Below are 20,767 nucleotides of genomic sequence, written 5' to 3'. Positions count from 1 at the left end.
GGGCTCTCTCAAATATTAAAGACAACAGTACAGCTCCTTCAGTGACACCCCATTACTAACTCTGGGATCACACGGTTCACTTATTCTGAGTCAGCCCTTGATGACTTTAACACAAAATGGTGTAAATTTGTGTGAACTATCACAGATTTATTATCTCAAACGAACAGTACTTCCATATCATGCAGTATCACCTTCATGCTTTTCAATATAGGCAGTCTACCTATCAGTAAGGAAATGTCAAATAATCCAAAGCTGTTTAGAAGAAATCTATGTGGACAAGCTCTATAAGGTTTTATTTTACAACAAATTCATTGTTTAGATATGTAGTTTTGTAACTACGTCACGTGAACCTCCCAACTTTATGGAAGTGTGTTACGAATTCTGGGGGGGAAAAAACCCGGATCTTCCCTTGTAGCATAGAAGGACCTGTGCTAATGTAGTCTATGCACTGACTGCCCCAAAGTGACACAGAACCATAGCACAATACAGCTGGCTGGTACCTATTATCGGGGGTGGGCTTCAAAATTTTTAGCAAAGGGTTCTCTGCCCGGTTGCTGGGTGGGTGTGGCCATGGTGGGTGTGGCCTAGTTGGCCTCCTGCACCACAGTGTGTGTGGGGGTGCATTTTTGCCCTCCCTGGAGCCTCCGGGAAGGTGAAAACGACCTCCCTGGGCTCCAGAGACTCTCTGGAAGCTGGAAACGGGCCCTTTCTGGCCTTCCTGAACTTCCGGGAGGCCTGTTTTTACCCTCCACGAGCCTCCGCACACGCCTTGCACTTACGTGCATCCAAAACGGGCCACATGGGGACTCCTGGGAGGGGCGGGGTGGGGTGGACAGGGCCATCCAGGAGTGGGATTTGGGGGTTCTCTGAACTGCACAGAATAAGATTCTCTTATTTTTATATTATTATTTTATATTTTATATATAATTTTATATATATTTAATATAATATTTTATATTATTATTATAGGGCTCTCCCAAACCCCTGCAAACCCCCAGCAGCCCAACCCTGCCTATTATGGTACTTCAATTTTTCCCACCCCGGCATCTTCATATTCGGGTCTTGGAGTAGAACCCTTACAGTTGTGTCTGTGATCCTGACATACATACCAGCTGGAAATAATGGATTTGAAGGAAGCTTATTCCAGCCTTGTATATATTTTTGTGTGTAGGGAGATCACTTTTATTTTTGCTTTGGTTTCAGCTTTGATTCCTTGATATTAAGGAAGGATACTTAGCTGTCTTAAACTATTGAAAAAAATATTAATTTACTAGATAGTTGACTTTTGTAACCATATTTGACTTTCTGAGATTCACAGAAATACAGTATATGCCTTATTTGCGGTTCCTCCGTGACCTCAGAATGCTGTTTTCTCATTCTTTATGGTCATTTTGTATCCCCATACAACAGTGTTCTGTTTCTTTCATTTCTAACTGTGCTTATGGAAATATATTTTATATGCAACGATGGCTAGGCATGATTTTTGATTATATAATTTTCTTTCTTTATCTCTGGCCTGTAGGTTAGATGAACATCAAAGTAGCAACTGGAGCCCTAGGCTTAGTAACATTGAGTATCATCAGTTAATTGGGAATTTGTCATCAATTCGGATCAGAGCTACTCATGGAGCTGGTGAGCTGGGATTAGCAACTGGGCGTAAAAAAGGGGCATTCATATATCATTTGATTGCTTATTTGAACATTTCTGTCCTATTTTATTATCAGATAGAACACAAAGCAATAAAAATATTTTAAAGAACACAAAGCAATAAACTATTTAAAAAGTGGATTAATGTCAGCCAAGTAAAGCTACGATTTTAGTCATTTTTATACTCACGGGAAATTTCCCAGAGCTGCTTTGTGTTTTTAGCACAGAACTCCTGCATCACACAGAAGGTTGCAAAGAACTTTCCTTGGGGATAGGATAGGCTTCTCTCATTTAATTGAAGAGCCAAAGACCATGCTGCCAAGAAGTTATGAGAAGTGGAAGTCCAGCACATCTGGAAACATCAGTTTGGACAAGAACTGTCAGAGGATACTTAGGGAAGGTTAATCATTCCTGTGTATCTAGTTTTCTCTCCATTTTTAATTTTTGTTAGTAAAGATTAATGCAGAAATAGGAGAGAACAAACGTTGAAAGAAGATATGTAGAAAACATCTGGAAATAGATCTCTGACATCCTTAGACATATTCTATTTTCTGATCCAGACACCATTGCCTAATTTTGTCATGATTTCTTCTCTGGAATATTTCCTAGAATCACTTTCTGTTCCTTTAGTCCCAGGGTACCTCAGTAATGTCATTTTGGTTTCGGCACGGCCAAGCACCGGCTCTCCAGCCCCCTGGGTGGAGCAATGCGTATGTCCAACTGGATACCAGGGACAATTCTGTGAGAAGTGTGCTCCAGGCTACAAGAGAGATAATTCCCATAACTTTGGGGCCTTCAGGCAATGTGTTCTGTGTCAGTGCAGGGGAGGAGGAACTTGTGATTCAGAAACAGGTAAGCAAATCCACAGTCTAAGGTTCTGTCATGGTGGATTATTATAATATTTTTGTCCATTGGTTTTTATTTTAAAGGGCAACAATGTCAAAACCACTGTGGGGTCAGTCTATATAATGACCAAGAAATCCTTTTTTTTGTGAAGGAGGACCAGGCATGAAGGCATATATTCCATATTATATGTCCACTATTTTAGATAAAATAGAGATAGAGTCACACTCATTAATGTGGTCAGCCTCCCTGACTGTGAAGAAACTCTGCAAAAACTTTGAAAGTTTCTGCTACAAATAAATGGACATTCAAAAAGACCTGAAGGAAGATCTTTTGGAATGTACATGGTTTTTGCTTGTTTTTTTCCCTTGGTTTTTGCCCACTTGGCTTGCCAAAAATCAGAAATACTGCAGCAATAATAATAAGAAAGCTGCTATAAAGGTTTTAATCCTGTTGCCATATGAGTAGGGCTGACAGCTAAGATTCTGGTCATTGTCATGACTTGTCACTGTCATTCTTGCCCCCAAATTCAAAACAGAATTACTTAGTAATGTTCTGTACCATTATATCGTATCTAATAATATTATTTTAAATTATATAAAAGTGCAATTCCTACACAAAATAAGATACCTAATATGCAGTTCCTTGGAAGTCAAAAGGTTCATTTTAGATTGAGACAGTTGTTCCTTTCCCCCAGTGGTGGGATTCAAAAACTTTTACTGCCGGTTCTGTGGGCGTAGCTTGGTGGGTGTGGTCATGTGACTGGGTGGGCGTGGCTTTTTTGCAGCCCCCACCCGTTTTTGGGAGGTTCCTAGCCACAGAAGTGCCTCTGGGAGGGGTCGTTTTTGCTCCCCTAAAGCTCCTCTGGGAGAAAAGGAACAGAGCATGGGAGGGGCATGCAGCACCCCTCCAAGCTCTGTTTTGGGAGCTTCCTAGCCTCAGAGAAGCCTCAGGGGGGTCGTTTTTGCTCCTCCCAAGGCTCCTCTGGGGCTCTGGAAGGCAAAAAATGGAGGGGGGCTGAGCTTCTCCCTCCATTTTTTGCCTTCCTGGGCCTCAGCAAGGGGAATCCCGGCACAGCTGATCTTATCTACAGCTGATTGTCGGGAGGGGGAAAAAAGAAAGAAATACCTTAGGCGAATGTCAGGCAGGCAGGCGGGGTGAGCGAGCATCAGGCGGGAGGGTGACCGGGTGGGGGGCGTGGCCAGCCAGAACTTACTGCCAGTTCAGTGATCCACGCCAAATTCTTGCTACTGTTTCCCCCGATCCGGTGCGAACCGGATGAATACCACCACTGCTTTCCCCCCTCTTTTCTAAGAATACTTTATCAACTGATTAAAAACAATTATTTTCCATAGAACCTTGATCAGGAAGGGCATCATCTAGCTGAGTTTCAGTAGGCAACAAGCTCATTTCTCAGTTTTGAGATCCCACGTTTTTCTGGATGGAAAAGCTGTGATTCCATTGATGAATAAATCTTCTGTATCACTTATTGTGGGCGTGCCTGACACCTACAATAAGCTACCATTTGTGAAATTAATGGTAATATTTCTAGCTACATGAGATGAAAGTTGCGCTTCAAAAGTCTATTTTTGTTTTTCAGAAAAAGCTGCTTCGATCCTTGTTTCCATATGCCAGCTTAGGTGCACCAAGATCTGTTCTATATTTAATGGTTTCTTCCTTCCCAATTTTTCTTTTTGTCTCATCTGTTGCAAACTTTTCTCCAGGAAAAGAAAACAAGCCAATGGCTTCCGATACAAGGCTCCATTCAACCAAACCCTCTTTCTTTTCTCTTTCCATCTTTTCTCAGGAGAGTGTTATGCTGGAGATGAAACCTTGGACCATATAATTACTGCCTGCCCACATGGGTTTTACAGCCTTCCTTGGGACACAAAGAACTGCCAACCATGCCCCTGCCAAAGCGGCTATGGTTGCTCTGTCCTGCCAGACACACAGGAAATAGTTTGTAACAGATGTCCTCCAGGAACCAGTGGTAGGATTCATATCTTGATGTCTGACAATCCTCTTTTTTTCCCCCAAGCCAGCTTGCTTTCTGCAAGGGAATGGCAGGAGTCTAGCCAAAGGGTGGGAGGGTGATATGTGGCGAGGCCACAAGGCATCCAGAGACATGTCTGGGAATGTCACTCTCTTGCCCATCTGCAGGGAGAACATGTGATAGAAGCAAAGAGAGGAATAAGTCATTCTCTTCAATAGTTAGGATTCCCAAATAATCCTTGCAGCGACTGAGAATTAAACATTGGATGGGGGATTGGGAAAAAGTGGGGAAAAAAACATGGTGTAACCTTCCTCTATTTCCACTGTCTCCCTTTCAAATGCATTCTCCCTGTGCTGCTTTTTAGCAACTCGGTAGTAGCCAGTGATCTGTAAAGGGGAGGGACCTAAGGGGAGTCAGACTGGTGCTGAAGCATTGTGTCATTGTGAGGCAAGCTCCACTTCTTTTCTATGTATAAGTTACTGTGGAATCATCATAGTTTCCAAACCTGGTTTTTGCTGAATGCCTACACCTACAATCAATGAAATGTTGGTCTCTGCTTGGGCTGAATCACTTCCGAGTAGAAGTTAGAATTTAGGATTAAATACAGCCTCTATTTAAATTATTTCTTGGACAATCAGAGTAGTATGATGAGCGAATCTAGTAAAAAGCTTTTTACCCTGATATTTATTTATCTATGGAAGCAACGATTTTGTATGGGAGAGCATTCCATCTTATAAATTTCAACCTGTGCCCTGGAGTGATATACCAGAAACGTAGGACAAGTTTGAAAGAAGGGACTGTATGACTCAAAGAGAAACATGTGGTCAAAGAGAAACATGTGGTTGTGGTCAGATAGAATGCAAGTATCCTGCAGGTTTCTTCCTACCTCAGGAAATCCAATTATAGAATGAGTTAGCAAAGAAAGGTACTAGGTTAATGTTATACTACATCTGTCGTTCACATACTAGTAGTTGAACATCCCATTCAAGATTTACAAGTCCTTGTAGACAATTTATGGTTGACCAAATAATTCACTGAAAACAATAAGAAGTTAAAGCAATCATCAAGAAAAATAAGAGGGTTTTCCTATGATGAGTGAGTTTAGAAAAAGTGTATGCATGTGTTTAAATAATTTACTTCACTATGGTATTGATATTTTATTGTTGTGATGCATTGTTTCAGGCTTTCTTCATGTAACTATTGTTTTGATTTTAATCAGGTTAAACTGAAACAGGCAACGGTTTCTTTGACTTTTTGGGGTATTGAAGGCAAGAAGAATTGCTCTTACAAGTGCATATCATAAAAACTAGGGGAGAAAGTGTAGCAGATAAACAGCAGATAGTAATGTTCCAAGCACCATTGCTTTTTCCATTAATTTTGGCAGTAGAAAGCTTCTATTTCTGAAATTATTCTAAAAGCTTGAGTCTCCAGGTTTTTTTTTAATGTACTTTGTTCACTGCCATCACCCCAATAATTTGTTCTAAGCATTCATATACGTACTCTTGTAGCCCAAAGTGTGGAAGCCACAGATCCTTTTTGTATTTTATGCCTGGATTATACCCCTGGATAACACATATTTAAAAAAAGAATTCAGGAATAATTCAAACATATCATACAATCTGAATTGCAAGTTTGTCAGCCATTTGGGTGGACACAGTATCCCACTGATTAGAGAATATGGATCTTATTTAGCTCTGTTTTCTAGGTAGAATTTAGGGGGAGTTCCTATGTGGTTGGCCCAGGACTTCCTCTGCTTGTTTTTCACTGTTCTTTTCTTTCTAGGTTCTCGCTGTGAGCATTGCACCAATGGTTATTTTGGAGACCCCTTGGGTGAGAATGGACTAGTACAACCCTGCCAACCATGCCGGTGTAACAGTGTTGATCCAAATGCTTCAGGGACTTGTGACCGCTTGACAGGGGAATGCAAGTGCAAGGATGGATTCTTTGGACAACCTTTATCTACAAACCCAGCAGAGAAATGCCAAGGTATACCATTATCTTGCACAACTGAAGGTTGATTTCAAAGTCAATATCACCAAAGAGCTTTATCTGAATTATGAGGGTACACCAGTACAAGGGCAAGCAAGGAGTAACTAAAAGGCCAAGTATAAATCGTTTCTAACACAAGATGCTTACCACATATTATTGGTTTTAGCCAATAATAGTTGTGCCAGGTTTCCAAGTGACAAAATCCATTTTAAAAGAAAAGAGCAAACTCCATCTTCCAAAACAATTTCTTTTATTTAGGAAAGCATCAAATTGGCAAAGTCCAGATCTGACACAACCCGGAATTACCCCACAATATTAGAAGTTAGAAGCAAACCCCAAAAGTCACATTCTCCAATAGAAGCAATTCAATGTTGCTTGATGTCATAAATCTCTACCTCAAGGGGTCTCAGCATGGTCAGCTCGTGTTCCCACGGGAAGAAGAATCACCTAGTCTAAACAACTCTCTCTATCTCCACTCCTCCCTCCTCAGAAATGTGGCAAGCCCGAAACTCTTCCCCCATAGCCACCAAAGAGAAAGTAAAGAGAAAGAATATATACTAAGCCTAACTAAAATGGCTACATATATGTCAATTTCGCGTTGTGTAACTTTTGCAGGAACGCTATAAATTAGGTTAATGCCCCTATAGGCCGAAGTTCGTGAGTTGGAGAGGCAGTTCTGTCTCTTAGAGTTAGTTATTCCTATGCATAGGTGGACATGGGAACTATTAACAAGAGAGGTAAATATGCACTAAAATAGCTTGCTGGTCTGATGTACCATCATGTGTTGCTACAAAGTGTGCATGTTTTATTTCTCTGGTTTGACATGATCCTGAGATGGTATCTAAAAACTGGAGAGCATTGGTTAATGTGTGGCTTATCAGTTGGCTTCCAGACATTCATAAATAATAGAACAATAATTCTCATTTAGTCTTAACATTTTTATCAACGGTATTGGTTTACCAAGCTAGAATACTATAGCTCATGTCAACATGCATTATAGAGATATCTCCTTCTCTTATCCATTTTTCCCAATTTAAGAAAAATCTAATTATTCTACCTATACAGGATGGATTCTGCAAATCTGAATGCACCTTTCCTCTATCTGCCTTTATTATTAAAAAAAACCCTTAGGGAGGGTCAAGTTTATGACATTTTCTTAAATGTTCTTCCTCGTGCTCATAATGCTTGTCATTACCTTCTGAGATGTTTTTGGTCTCCCTAGCATTTCTTTGGTTAGCTTCCATCCAAGCTCTAATTAGCTCATTGCTGCTTAATTTTTTTGAGATAAGTCGAGGTAGGCTTATGGCTGCCATCTGTTATGGATAAATGCCAAGCCAAAACTAAAGTGAATTGTCCATCTGTCATTTACCCTTGTTTTTGTTTTTGTTTTACTTTCATAATTTGACATTTATTCATCTTTCCCATAGAAAAATGTTGTGACTATGACCAAACCAATTTCTTCAATTCTGAAGATCTGCATTCAGCAAATGGAGAGGATTTTTTTTTTAAATTAAAATTTTAAATCTAACTGATGGATTAGAAAAGGATTTGGGGTGAGAGAGGATATTCTATCTATTTTACAACATCACATACCAGTTGGCAAAATCATGATAGAGTATAAAAGTTATGCATTAGAATCCAGACCAGAGGAATTACAATAGAGCAGCGCAGATCACAGTCCACTTAAAATGATGTATTATGAAGTCCAATTGATTTTCAATTGTTCTACCTGGAGAACTTTCATTTAGCTTCTAAGACAGATACTATCATTGCTGAGTAGATATGGAAATCAAAGGGGTTGAAATGAAACCACTGGCTTGGACAGCCATTACATTTCTGTTCATTTTTTAGTTTCAAGATATCAGAGGAAAAACTGAAATGCTTACAGTATGTAAGAAAAAGAAATTGGAAATAATATTTGTCATATTATTCATCAAAGACCATGTGTTAGTACAGCTTTTCATAAACTTCTGTCCTCTAGATGAATTGGGTCTAAAGCTACCGAAATTCCCAGTTGCTGACTGTATTGAGTGCAAACACTCCCCAATTGTCTGTATTGTGATCAAGATCTTGTCTTGGGTATTGTCAGATGAGGAATTTCTGCCAGCAGGGCCCAGAAGGAAAACCTTTTCTCCCATGCTACCCACCCACTAGGATATCGTCCTCAGAAATTAGATTGACTCCATCCTGTTGCCTTTTGTAAGGCCTTGAAAACATGGCTTTGGGCCCCAAATTGGGGCCCTGGCCATTGGATACAGCCCATCTCTTGACTTTGTGAATGATTGGCTGGATAATGCCTAGTTGGTATGTTATGTTTTTATTTTTTACATTGCATATTTTCTTTATTTTATTGTAAGCTGCCTAGAGCCAGATAAAGAGTCCATCCAGAGATGGACGGACAGACGGAAGGATGGAAGATCTGAGTGTTGTATTTACAAAATGTTTAGGTTGAAGTAAAGAGAAAAGAGAAATGGCTTTTCTAGTTTACGTGTTCTGATCAAACCATCTCTAAATATTCTGCTTTTTTTCCAACCCTTTGTAGCTTGTAATTGCAATTCAGTAGGTTCTGAACCCCTACAGTGTCGTAGTGATGGCAGCTGCATTTGTAAGCCAGGATTTGAAGGGCCTAGCTGTGAACACACCCGTTGTCCAATCTGCTACCATGAAGTGAAGTCCCAGGTAGGCATCTCTTCTTGGTACTTTGGTACCATCTTTATATCAGTTGATGGTGTGGAAATAAATTTCCCCTCCCTTGCCCTTCATTCTTTGGAAATAGGACCCCAGAAGTGGCTACTGTTAGTTGGAATCTGCAACCAAGTTAACCAGTGCCACTTTGCAATTATGAGCAAAACCAGTATGCCATTCAGAAGGGGAAAATTATGGAATGTGCAGAAATGAGTAAATTAACACTAGCAATTAGAGAGCAAGAAGATAAAGAATATTATAAAATTTGGGATTTATTTGATCAATGGTTAGACAAGAAAACCATTGATCAATGGTTAGAGAAGTAAATTATATTATAAAAAGGAATAGTATGTAATAGTATTATGTAAGATAATATGATGTAGTGATATTATATAACTGAACATAATGAAATGAATTGTATGTTCTCAGATTTGTTAAAACTTAGATTTGCTCGATAAGAACTATGTGAATTTATAGTTGAGTCTCATAATGATATAATCATAATACAATATAATATAATATAATATGTATAGTTGACTTATGTAATATGAATATATGTTTGGAAGTGGAAGACTGTTGATATTATGACATTGCACGAAAGAAGTGTACCAACCGACACGCTGTATTTTGGAAGATGGTTTTATGTTGATGTTTTATGTTTGTGTTTGTTAGTGTTTGTCTTTAAAAAATAAAAAAAACTTTTTTTTTTAAAGAAAGAAGGGAGAGGGAACCCCTCCCCTTTTTTTCTTAAATAAGACACCCATGTTCAATAGGCCCTTGATCCTGTGTAGGATAATCAATGCAGTGTTCTACTAATAAGGCATCTGCTGTTGGATTTTTATAAATTAAAATATTTAAAAATACCTAGTGTTTTTCCAATCCAGATTTTTAACCAGATTAATCAGTAATAAATGAATGGCGCACAATAAGTCAATTTTTAGGTGAATTAGCTACTTTTGGCCCCACAGAAATGAGAGCCATCCCAATAATTGCATTTTAATTGTTCTGAGTGTTTCAGAATTGGGTACCCAGTGCAATGAATAAGCAACCACAATGAGTAACTGAAATAAGTTACACACATATGTGAGATTTGATTCCATTCACTTCTGTGGTTTCCTTAAAGGTCCCAGAGTCGCAAATCAGGTTCTGAATGTTACTTTCTGGAGCAGGGGTCTCCAACCTTGGCAACTTTAAGGCTTGTGGGCTTTAACTCCCAGCTGGCTGAGGAAAATAAATTCTGGGAGTTGAAGTCCACAAATCTTAAAGCTGCCAAGGTTGGAGACCCCTGTTCTGGACAACTTCTATCATGTCTTAAAATTCATTTTAGCCTGCTAACAGAGATGGTATGATTTGCTTCCAGATAGATCAGTACCTGCAGCAGCTGCAGGGACTTGAGATTCTTGTTTCTCGAGTTCAGACAAGTGGACAGCCAGCAGATTACATTGCGCTGGAAAGGAAAATGAGGGAGGCAGAGGAGTTGCTCCAGAAGATTTTGAGAGATGCAGAAATTTTACAAGGTAATTCATGTCTTCCCAAAATTGTGGTCTGCAGAGAGAACAGATGTTACAGAAAAAATTCACAGTTGATTCATCCAAATTATATACTGTATATAAAAAATAACAACAGTGCATTTAATTTTTCTTTTGAAATATACCAAATTAACATTCACACAAAGACAGATAAATGATCTTCGCCAACTAGAGAAGGATCTGCTTTCTTTCTCTGTCAGGCTTCTTCAGTTTCCACATGGCACAAACTGCCCATCTTCAACAGAGAACCACATGGACTTTTTATAGAAAAAAAAAATATTCAGCCATACTGAATCTCTATTAGGCCCCTGAGAAATGGCTCTTTCCACTGCTTTTCTACATTCCTCAACATGGAGTTTCATAATTCTTTAAATATGTACTGAACCGCTAAAAAAAAACTAAGGAAACTCAGTAGTTCTCCAATTCATTGCGGAAAGTACAATTCTAGCTAAACTTAATCCCCATTTCATTCCAGGTTTTTTTTTTAATTGGAATCAGTAGTTTTCAACAGTGTTTAATCCTGGCTTAGTAAGGCACAAATAAACAAAAGAGTTTATTTTAAAAACTGATGAAATGTGAGCATGTAGCTTTATTAAGCGGGGGAAAACATTTTATGGATCCCAATTTTCCAGCTTTTTCTGAAACTGGTTTATTTTCAAAGCAATGATGACATAGAAGGAACATTCCAAAAATTGATAAATGTGTTACTATTACTGTGGCTGGGTGTTTCCAACCATGTGTCATCAATAAATTATTTAAATGAAAACCAAAGCATGTCTTTGGTTTGTGCAACTTTTAGCCATGGCAATTATTTTAATACAAATGAATTAATACAAACTGCTTTTTAATGCAAATATTCTTCTTAGTATCAGATGATGAGATAGGGGGCGTGCATAAGCGCACTAATCGTGCCTACCGTTCCTGTCCTATTGTTTCTTTTTATTTTTCTTAAAAGTATCTATCTCATGTATTCAAAACTATGTTTATTCTTATACCTGTATCTTGTAAGCGATTGACAAATCAAATATATAAATAAATAAAATAAAATGATGAGATATGTTTGATTGGAACATGCATAAACAGGAAAGTATTACGCCATTCTTCTTATCTGCTGTGATCCCAATAACAATCCTTATCTGGCTAATGTAATGTAATGTATGTAAATGTAAAATATGACTTATGTTGATTCTTGCCAGATGTGGTATTTAGCAGGTTCTGACCAGTTCTGGAGAAAATTTCCGGTAGCGGAAATTTTGAGTAGTTTGGAGGACTGGCAAATACCACCTCCGACTGGAGATTTTACAGTATCCTTCCCCTGCCATGCCCACCAGGTCACGCCCACAGAACCGGTAATAAATTTTTTTGAATCCCACCACTGATTCTTGTTCTCAATTGTTTCTTGTCCTTTTCTTATGACAACATTAGCTACTGGCAGGTCTTTGGGAAACCGATTTTCTAAGATGAAGTCACAAGAGTTCACTTACCGGAGTCATCTGGATGAGATCAATGAAATAGCCAGAGAGGTGAACTCTCTGCATAGCCAGTACCAGAGTCAGGTACAAGAAGTCAAGAGGCTGATTGAGAAAGCCCACTTGGATTTGGATGAGCATAAAGCAAAGATTGAAAGCATGGCAAGTATCTTTCCTTGTTCAATTTTTTTGGTCAGTTGGCGTACATGAAATTTAGAAAGCGTGAGCATATTGTAAATCATGGATGGATAACTATGACAAACAGTTTTCATGAAATCTCTAGCACTTGAAGAATGTGTTGCCAAAAATCCAGTGGCAAAATGTATTTTGATGGAGCTCCCCTCCATACATTTTAAGGGTAAGCGTTTCTGTTAGAATTTTAGGATGGCAACAAGTATAGGAAGCTTCTAGGACAGCGGCCCCCAACCTTTTGGGCACCAGGGACCAATGCCCTGGATCGGAAGTGGCATGATTTAACATGCTGCCTGCATCTCACAGATGGGGCTTCACTTGTTTCTGTGGTCCAGTTTCTGTCATGCCATAGACCGGTACGGATCCATGGACTGGGAGTTGGGGACCCCTGTTCTATGAAGAACCTGCCCAAAATACCTTTGGATAGTGAAATGGGCAGCATATAAATTTAATACATAAAACAAAAAACTTTCCCCCTTCCAACTCTCATTACGCCATAAAACCTCCTTCGCTTTGGACTTTGTGACTGGAAGCATCAAGGCAGAAATCTACAGGCACATTGGAGCTCATGGGCACCACCGTGGAGAGACTTATTTGTAGAAAAGTGCAAGAGATCTTTATAGAACCTGCAATTTTGAGGAATTTTTTAATCCTTGTGGAATTGATGCCACTGAAGACTGTGCTACTTGATATCAGGGACTGCAGCTAAGGAAACCATTTTTGTTTCTCTTGGAAAAATATTGCCAAGTATAGGTCTTCTGTTCCATGTTTGTGTTCAAGAGATAGATGGGTCATGATGGAATCACAATTTAATATTACTTTTTCCTTTCCTCAGATTATTCCATCTTCAGATGGTACTGGAAGTGGTTCGAACAGGTTCTTAATCCTAGCCAACGAAGCCATGAAGCTAGCAAACAGGTGAATCTGTCCCAGACTGACAAACATTATTTCTGTTACAGGGATTCATTTTTAAAGCGTCAACCAAACAACTTTTTAAGAAGTTGTCCACTGTAAAATGTTGAAGCTATAAGTTAGATCAAGAAGGTTTAAAAATGTCCAGTGACAATGTTGAATTGCTTCATGTTTTTGATAATATGGTTCTCCCATATTCATTGGGTAAGAGAGAAGGATGGTAGATGTCCATGGATGAGCTTCACTCTCTCACCACCTTGTTTATTTCTTATTCTTTTTCAGTCACTTGCAGTTGGCAGATACCATTGAGGAAGCAGCCAGGGCAGCAGAAGATGCCTCCCAAGAAGCACTGGCGTTACTGCAGGCCTTTGCAAGTGGAGAAAGTACTGGGACAACATCTGTGCAAGGGCTCCAGAATAAGTGAGTTGATGGGCTTTGTGCGGGGTTACTGTAGGAGATGACCAGGCTGAGTCTGAGGGAGGGGTTAAATGTGTCATCAGCCTTGAGTCTCTTCATGCCCATAAAAGATCTAATTCCAGCCCAACTTGAATCCCATTAACTCTTATTCACCACCAATTTGCTTTGACTGTTAGTACCATATTTGCCGCGTATAAGACGACTTTTTTGCCCTGAAAAAGATGCCTCCAATTGGGGGTCGCCTTATATGCCAGGTCGCCTTATACGCCGGCAAATAGTAATTGGGAAGCACTGCTGCTGCCCGCGGCTGAGTAGCACTTTTGCGCACCGTGGAAACGAATCCCGTGAAAAGAGCAGCCAGCCTTCTCCCAGCTCCCAAGGAACGAGGCTGGCACTGCCCGAGCTCCGCTGAGGTATCCGGCTGGGGCTGTCAGGAGTTGTTACCACTGGCGCGGCTCGCGGCTGCTCCAGTCCTGCCTCGGGAAGGAAGGCAAAAGCCGCGGCTCTTCCTTTTTGCCTTCCCTTCCCGAGGCAATGCGGGACTGGAGCTGCGCGGAGCCGCGCCAGCGGTAACAACTCCTGACAGCCCCAGCCGGATACCTCAGCGGAGCCCGGGCGGTGCGAGCCTCGTTTCCTTGGGAGCTGGGAGAAGGCTGGCTGCTCCTTTCAGCTTCACGGGATTCGTTTCCACGGTGACAAAAGTGCCTCAAAAAAAAAAAAAAGTGCAAAAGTGGAAGGCGTGCGGAAGAGGGGGCGAGTATATAACAAACTATATTTTGAGTGGAAATGTTGGGGGTCGCCTTATACGCCGGGTCGCTTATACGCCGCATATACGGTAGTTCAGACTCTTGTAGAGAGCTTAAGCTTGCAATAATTCCTTATATTCATTTGAATGGCCTGGGTTTCCTGATTTCCATGCTTGACAGTCATCATCTACTTCTTCTCCAGATCTCATCATATTAGGTCAAGATCTTAATGTGATTGTTAAAAGAAAACCATATTTATGGGGGGCTATGTATAGATTGGCAATGTTGTTATTGCAAAGTGAGACAGGAAACATCCTCTCTGAGGGATTCCTCCCACATGAGGCCAAGATTAGTCCAATATCAGGAACTGGTATGTGTTTTCAAAGCATTGCCTGCCCTCCCTTACAGTTTCTGAGCCCAGTTTCTCCTCCTCCTTTTTTGAGGGTGAAGGCAGCAGCAAGAATGAAAATAAAAAGTAGTAACCTCTGTTTGCCTCTGTTTGGAATAAGAAAACCTAAATCCTAAAGGATGGCATTCTAAACAAAGAAAAAAAAAACTGATTGAAGACAGTTTTTTGAAAATGGTTTTAAACATGATATAGGCTTGTTAAATGTTCCATTAAAAGCAAACAAAACTGTATTGGTGTCTCTGATGCTGTGCTGCAGAACATCAGAAGACCCCTGCTCGTTTGGAGCCATATTGGCTCAACCATTTCCACAATGGCTTGATCAGTTGCCATGGAAAACCACATGTGTTGAATAGCATCCTTCCACTCATGCTGCTCAAAAAGCAAACAATTTCTAACACGGCTATATATACACATATATTTTAAAACTATCCTTAGACTATAAGCTCAAAAGCTTTTTTCTTCTCTCTTCCAAATCCCACATATATCTAATATATTCCTGGCTTCTGGTTTTTCAAAGAAAGGCCTATCATTACTTTTATTGATATATTTCCTTCTATTTATCCTTGTTAACTTTCTGCTAAATTGAAGAATCCCTAAAGTGTAAATTTTCTAATAAGAGACTTTGCTCTCTAGCTCTTACACAAAAGAGTAACTTTGGTGTTCTTTTGTGTACCTTGTCTAAAGCTGGACTTTTCTTTCTTGAAATGTGATGACATTTTACTCTCTCAAGAGCAGTAAACTTAATTTTGAGGTGGTGGCTAACAGGATACTGTTAATGCTGTTATTAATGAAGACTGTTAATGAAGACTATTTCTGTTCCTTTATAGATAGCACTGTGTATGGGTTCCATTTCTTGATTGCTGAGGGAATATGATAGAATGGTGGAACCTGACTTTTATTGAAAATGTTGGTGATATGAATATGAATTCTCCATATGGCTCTTTACCAGTTATTTTGAATTATTAAAAGGCGATGCTCAGAAATCCAACATTGAATTTGTTATTCTTTCTTTATAAAGGTTGGGCTGAATACAGTGAATGGTTGTGAAAAAGAGACTTGGTTACTCTTAGTTTCTCAACCTTTCCAAAGGGTTTTCCTGTATCTTCCTCCTCGTGTTTCTGGAGGTTAACGCTATGTGAGAAAAAAAGAGGAAAAGAGGAGCAACTCTAACACAAATAGATAGATTGTCTTGCATATATGTATGTTGTCCTAGGAGTTGAAAAAGCACATAATCAATCAAATGCAGCAAAATAAAAATAACTCATATTGGCACATCTCTTTTTCTATTCCTGGGGGGTGGGGAACGTCATCTCCTGAAATAACTTCAGGAGGATCATGGGATTCACCTCCTTACTTGGATTCTTAGCAAAAAAAAAAAAAAAAAAATCAGTAGTAATCAAACATAGAGCAGGTTTCTCGACACTGAATTTGCATTCTCCAAATTACTTATGAGCTAACCCAAGATGGGATAAATCAAGATGGGATAAATCAAATTCGGTTAATTTTTGATAAAAGCCTTGTTATGGAAAGGAAAGTGATAGTACACCCTCTTCGTGCACACACACAAAATAGGATGAGACCAATCAAGTATCAAGTAAAGTATTAGGGCAGGGATGTCAAACTCGCATTGTCACAGCAGTGTCACATGACGTATTGTGACTTCCCTCCCCTTCGCTAAACCGGAGGTGGATGTGACCAATGCATGACACATCCGGCCATGGGCCAGGAGTTTGAAAGACCTGTATTAGGGGGTGGGGGAAAAGAGTCTTCCCCCTTTTTTAGGCTCAAAAGTTTTATTTTGATCTGCAGATACGATGAGCTGAAGCTGCTGACAAAGGATCTGGAGGCTGATGCCAACCAAGCTGCCTCTAATGCTGAAAGGGTCTATCAGAATAGTCAGCAGCAGCTTGGCTCCCTGGCTCGTTTCACAAAGACTGACACAAAGTTTTTTGAGGTAAGGCTTGTGTTTGTGGCTAATTGTAGTTCTTCCAAGAGGCTTCCAGAAATGTCTTTATTCTACTTCATACATTCATTCCTTCAATAGGGATATTCTGTTAGGGGGAAGAGAGAGAAGCTCTAGCTGTATCCACAAGGATGCTTTGCTGTGTTCTTCTGACAGGAACACATCCTGCCCCTAATGTGATTTTACTGCCCACCCAGAAATGGGTGCTGTTCTGCTTTCTAGGCAACTTAATCACAGGTGGTATTCAGCAGGTTCTGACCAGTTCTGGAGAACCGGTAGCGGAAATTTTGAGTAGTTCAGAGAACCAGCAAATACCACCTCTGACTGGCCCCGCCCCCATCTATTCTCTGCCTCCTGAGTCCCAGCTGATTGGCTGGGTCTTCTTTGCCCCGCACAGGAGAATGGAGCTGGAAAGCTAGTTAGTGGGGTGGGGAAGGAATGGGGTTTTTGCAGTATCCTTCCCCTGCCATGCTGACCAGAGGTGGTATTCAGCAGGTTCTGACCAGTTCTGGAGAACAGGTAGCGGAAATTTTGAGTAGTTCAGAGAACCGGCAAATACCACCTCTGACTGGAAATTTTACAGTATCCTTCTCCTGCCACGCCACCAAGCCATGCCACATCCACCAAGCCACACCCACAGAACCGGTAGTAAAAAAATTTGAATCCCACTGCTGCAACAGTCGTAAGTGTGAAAAATGGTCATAAGTCACTTTTTTCAGTGCCATTGTGACTTTGAATGGTTACTCCACACAAGCAAAGTACCAACAAAGGAGGGGAAAAAAACTCCAGAGATATTCCTGAGACAGGAAGTCTAGTCCTACCAAGAATGTAATAAGGGTTAACGGAGAGGCAGTTTCTGTAAGCAACACCAGAATGTTTCCTTCCTGCCTTCCTTACAGGATTAGGCCAGTAATTTCTTCTAACAACCGGTTCTCCGAACTGCTTAGAATGTTAACAACCGGTTCTAACGAATAGGTGCGAACTGGTAGAATCCCACCCCTGATGATATGTGGGAAGAATCATGGAAGACAGGACAAAGAGATACAGTCAAAGGAATAGTCAGATAAAAGGCAACTTAGCCCTCAGTAGGAATGTGGACAGGGCCAATGACTCAGATGAGATCCTCTCTAGTTTCTTGGGGGGTAAAGGGGACCAAAGAAGAAATGTATTTTCACATTTGCAAAAATCTTTCAACCATACAATAAATAGAATTAGTTCATCTGCCATTCATTACTGCTTGGTCTACTTTGCACGTAGACACTGCCTAACATTGTCTATCTGCCCAACACTGTCAACTATTCTTTCACCACGCTATCAGTTAGCACTTGGGTTACTTTAATTTCCCCCCTATTTCTTTCCATGTGTACTGTCTACTGACTGAACTTTTTGACTGTATGATCTTTTGACCATTCACTGGCGGCAAAAAGTTAGGGGCATTTTTTTGTGTCCTTTGGCTAGTAGTCAACCAGATTTGTGCAATGGAGATACCATGATTGGATAAGTGTTGCTGAAGAGCTGGAGTTTAAAAATGGGGGTTACTGCCAAGGCCAGTATGGGAACATTGAAGTATCCTAAGAACATGATGTGTGAGAAGAACTGAGAAATCAGGACCTCCCTAGGAGCAGTGGAGATTGGGAAGAGAATGACCAATTTTGCAGGTTTTAGAAATACAAAAGCCAAACTAGTAATTACTCTTTTTTTTAAGTCCAATCAATTTCAGTGCTTTAGGTAAATTTCTTTCCCTCACTTTCTCCTCTGGTGTTTTAGGAGGAGGCCAAACAGCTCCAGCAGAAAATGGACTCCTTATCCGGCTTCATAGAGACCTACATGGCAGAGTACAAGCAACTGAAAAGCAACTCAGGGAAGTGGGAGGAAGAGATCAAAGTGTTGCTGGAAAAAGGCCAAAATGACAGACAGGTAAGGAATCAACATAAATATAAATTGTAAATGTTGGGATCCATAAAGTATTTACTCTTCAGCAGGATAACTTTCAACCAAAATTTTAATCATGGATTTTTATGACATTACGGCATGTTTATGGTTTGTTCTTTGTTTCTATATGAACATTAACAATATTGATTAAGCATATGTCATTCTTAGGAAGGAATCCCCACTAGAAGGCACAGGGACATTCTCTGAAGTATATTAAAAGTCTGGACCTGGTCTGTAAATAACTATGGACCTTCCGAGTCTTAGGTGAAAGGTCCCTAGTAGGCAAACCCTTCATTGCTGTACACAGAACAGATGCAGAACTGAATGTTCATGTGGTGCATTGTCACGCTCTTGTCTTCCTTTCTGCTTACAGTCATCAGTTCAGTTGTTGTCTCGGGTTAACCTTGCCAAGCAAAAAGCCCAGCAGGCAGTGAATGCTGGTGATTCTGCTTTCAATGATGTTGAAAATATCTTGAAGAAGCTGAGGGGTGAGTTGCACGTGGGGTGTGTGTGTGTCTAAACAAGTTGCAAGTTTCTGATGGGGCTTGGGAGTGTGGGCAAGATTGTACAGCCCTTCGGATTCAGTCCCAAAAGATATTTCATCTCTGCATTTGCTTGGCCAAGGGTCTTCAAACTTGGCAAGTTTAAGACTTGTGGGCTTCAACTCCCAGAATTCCTGAGCTGACATGACTGGAGGAGGAATTCTGGGAGTTGAAGTCCACAAGTCTTAAAGCTGTCAAGTTTGAAGACCCCTGTCCTAGGACACGTATATTTGCCTTCATTCATGAGACAAAATCTTCCTTAAATCTGGAATTTTCAACTACAAGCTTTGCTTCAAATGCCTGCTAGGATAAAAAAAGTTTTTACTGGTTACTAAAAGATGAGAACAAAAGTGGAAACATGTTTTCTTGGGGAGAGAATTTCCAATCTAACATCACCTAAAAAAGCCTTGATTTCATCCTCATTAGACTAATCTCCAAACCTCATCAGACTAACCTCCCAATTTCAGCCTCTTTTGAAAGTCTTACTGTATAGGAAGGATATTAACCCTGCCCAACCTTTTGAAAACAAAGCAAAAATGGAGAAAACTGAGGAGATGTTCAGAATTACATTCGTAAGTGTTGTATTGGTCTAGACGGACACACCAGGCAGACACAGGAGCTGAAGAGTAACGTTTTTTATTTGAAGCAGTAACAGATTAACGTGGCTGCCCAGCTGGGCTGGCAGCCGGCTGGCTGGAGCCGGAGCCCCAACTGCCCCCAGCTGATGCCGTTTGACAGCTCCTTATATAGTCTGCTGTCAAACGGCACCAACCAATGGGCACAGTCAGATGGTCCCGCTCAAAATGCGGACCAGGTTGAAGACTTAGCTAGTCAGGGACACAACACCCCTTTCCCTAGCTAAGGACACGCGCAGCCCAGCCTTTTGGGAATACAATGGTATAACCAGGAAATTGAACTAGTGAGGAAATTGAACTAGTGGCCAGGGACGAGCACCTGGCCTGGGAAGGAGACCCTGACAAACGTGGCAAGCAACCCTGCCCAGGTGACCTCCCGCCTGTGGCGGAGTAAGGGGCCCCCACATCCCAAGGGTTGTGGGTCAAATACTGACAGCTGCCTGCCTTGGAACCAACGCTGCAGAGATGGCAGGTCTAGCTGTGGCTTGCACAAAAATGGCACCCCACCTGTCACAAGGCAGGAGCCTGAGAAGGGGAACCAGATAAGATGGTGAATAAACCTGTCTGGTGACTGCCTGCATGGGGTAGGGCAGAGGTGCCTGAACCCTAAGGCTTATTTATATAATTCTGTATGCTTTTCATGTCTTTGCTTACTTTACAAAACATATGATTCACATGGTATTTAAAATAAAGTAACCATTGTTTGGTTTAATAGCTAAGCCAGGCCCACAGAAATGGTAGTAAAAATTTTTTGAATCCCACCACTGAACTTAATCCATGATATCCCAAGGGCCATGATTAGTTGTCTCCTTGGTTATAATATCTATGCTCCCTGTAATCAGTGGAACGACTTGCTTCCAGAAG

At 40.6% G+C, this 20,767-nt stretch overlaps 1 protein-coding gene across 2 annotated transcripts in view; it reads left to right on the top strand.

Moving 5' to 3' along the window:
* Window positions 1-20,767, top strand: part of LAMC2 (laminin subunit gamma 2) — a 65,898-nt gene that overhangs the window by 30,398 nt on the left and 14,733 nt on the right. Inside the window, exons 9-20 of one of the 2 annotated variants that reach the window (XM_087960866.1) lie at window positions 1,523-1,632; window positions 2,278-2,499; window positions 4,298-4,480; window positions 6,266-6,469; window positions 9,015-9,151; window positions 10,518-10,674; window positions 12,112-12,317; window positions 13,183-13,265; window positions 13,542-13,679; window positions 16,641-16,785; window positions 18,562-18,711; window positions 19,100-19,214. In XM_087960866.1, the coding sequence (XP_087816992.1) occupies window positions 1,523-1,632; window positions 2,278-2,499; window positions 4,298-4,480; window positions 6,266-6,469; window positions 9,015-9,151; window positions 10,518-10,674; window positions 12,112-12,317; window positions 13,183-13,265; window positions 13,542-13,679; window positions 16,641-16,785; window positions 18,562-18,711; window positions 19,100-19,214 (1,850 nt within the window). The remainder of the gene's footprint in view (window positions 1-1,522; window positions 1,633-2,277; window positions 2,500-4,297; window positions 4,481-6,265; window positions 6,470-9,014; window positions 9,152-10,517; window positions 10,675-12,111; window positions 12,318-13,182; window positions 13,266-13,541; window positions 13,680-16,640; window positions 16,786-18,561; window positions 18,712-19,099; window positions 19,215-20,767) is intronic. The other variant, XM_026669261.2, reaches the window with a different exon arrangement.

Source organism: Notechis scutatus, chromosome 3, assembly GCF_049901735.1.
Source record: "Notechis scutatus isolate UNSWTSFEM ecotype Mainland chromosome 3, rNotScu1.2, whole genome shotgun sequence".
Lineage (NCBI taxonomy): Eukaryota > Metazoa > Chordata > Lepidosauria > Squamata > Elapidae > Notechis > Notechis scutatus.
This window is presented reverse-complemented; position numbering and strand designations above follow the sequence as displayed.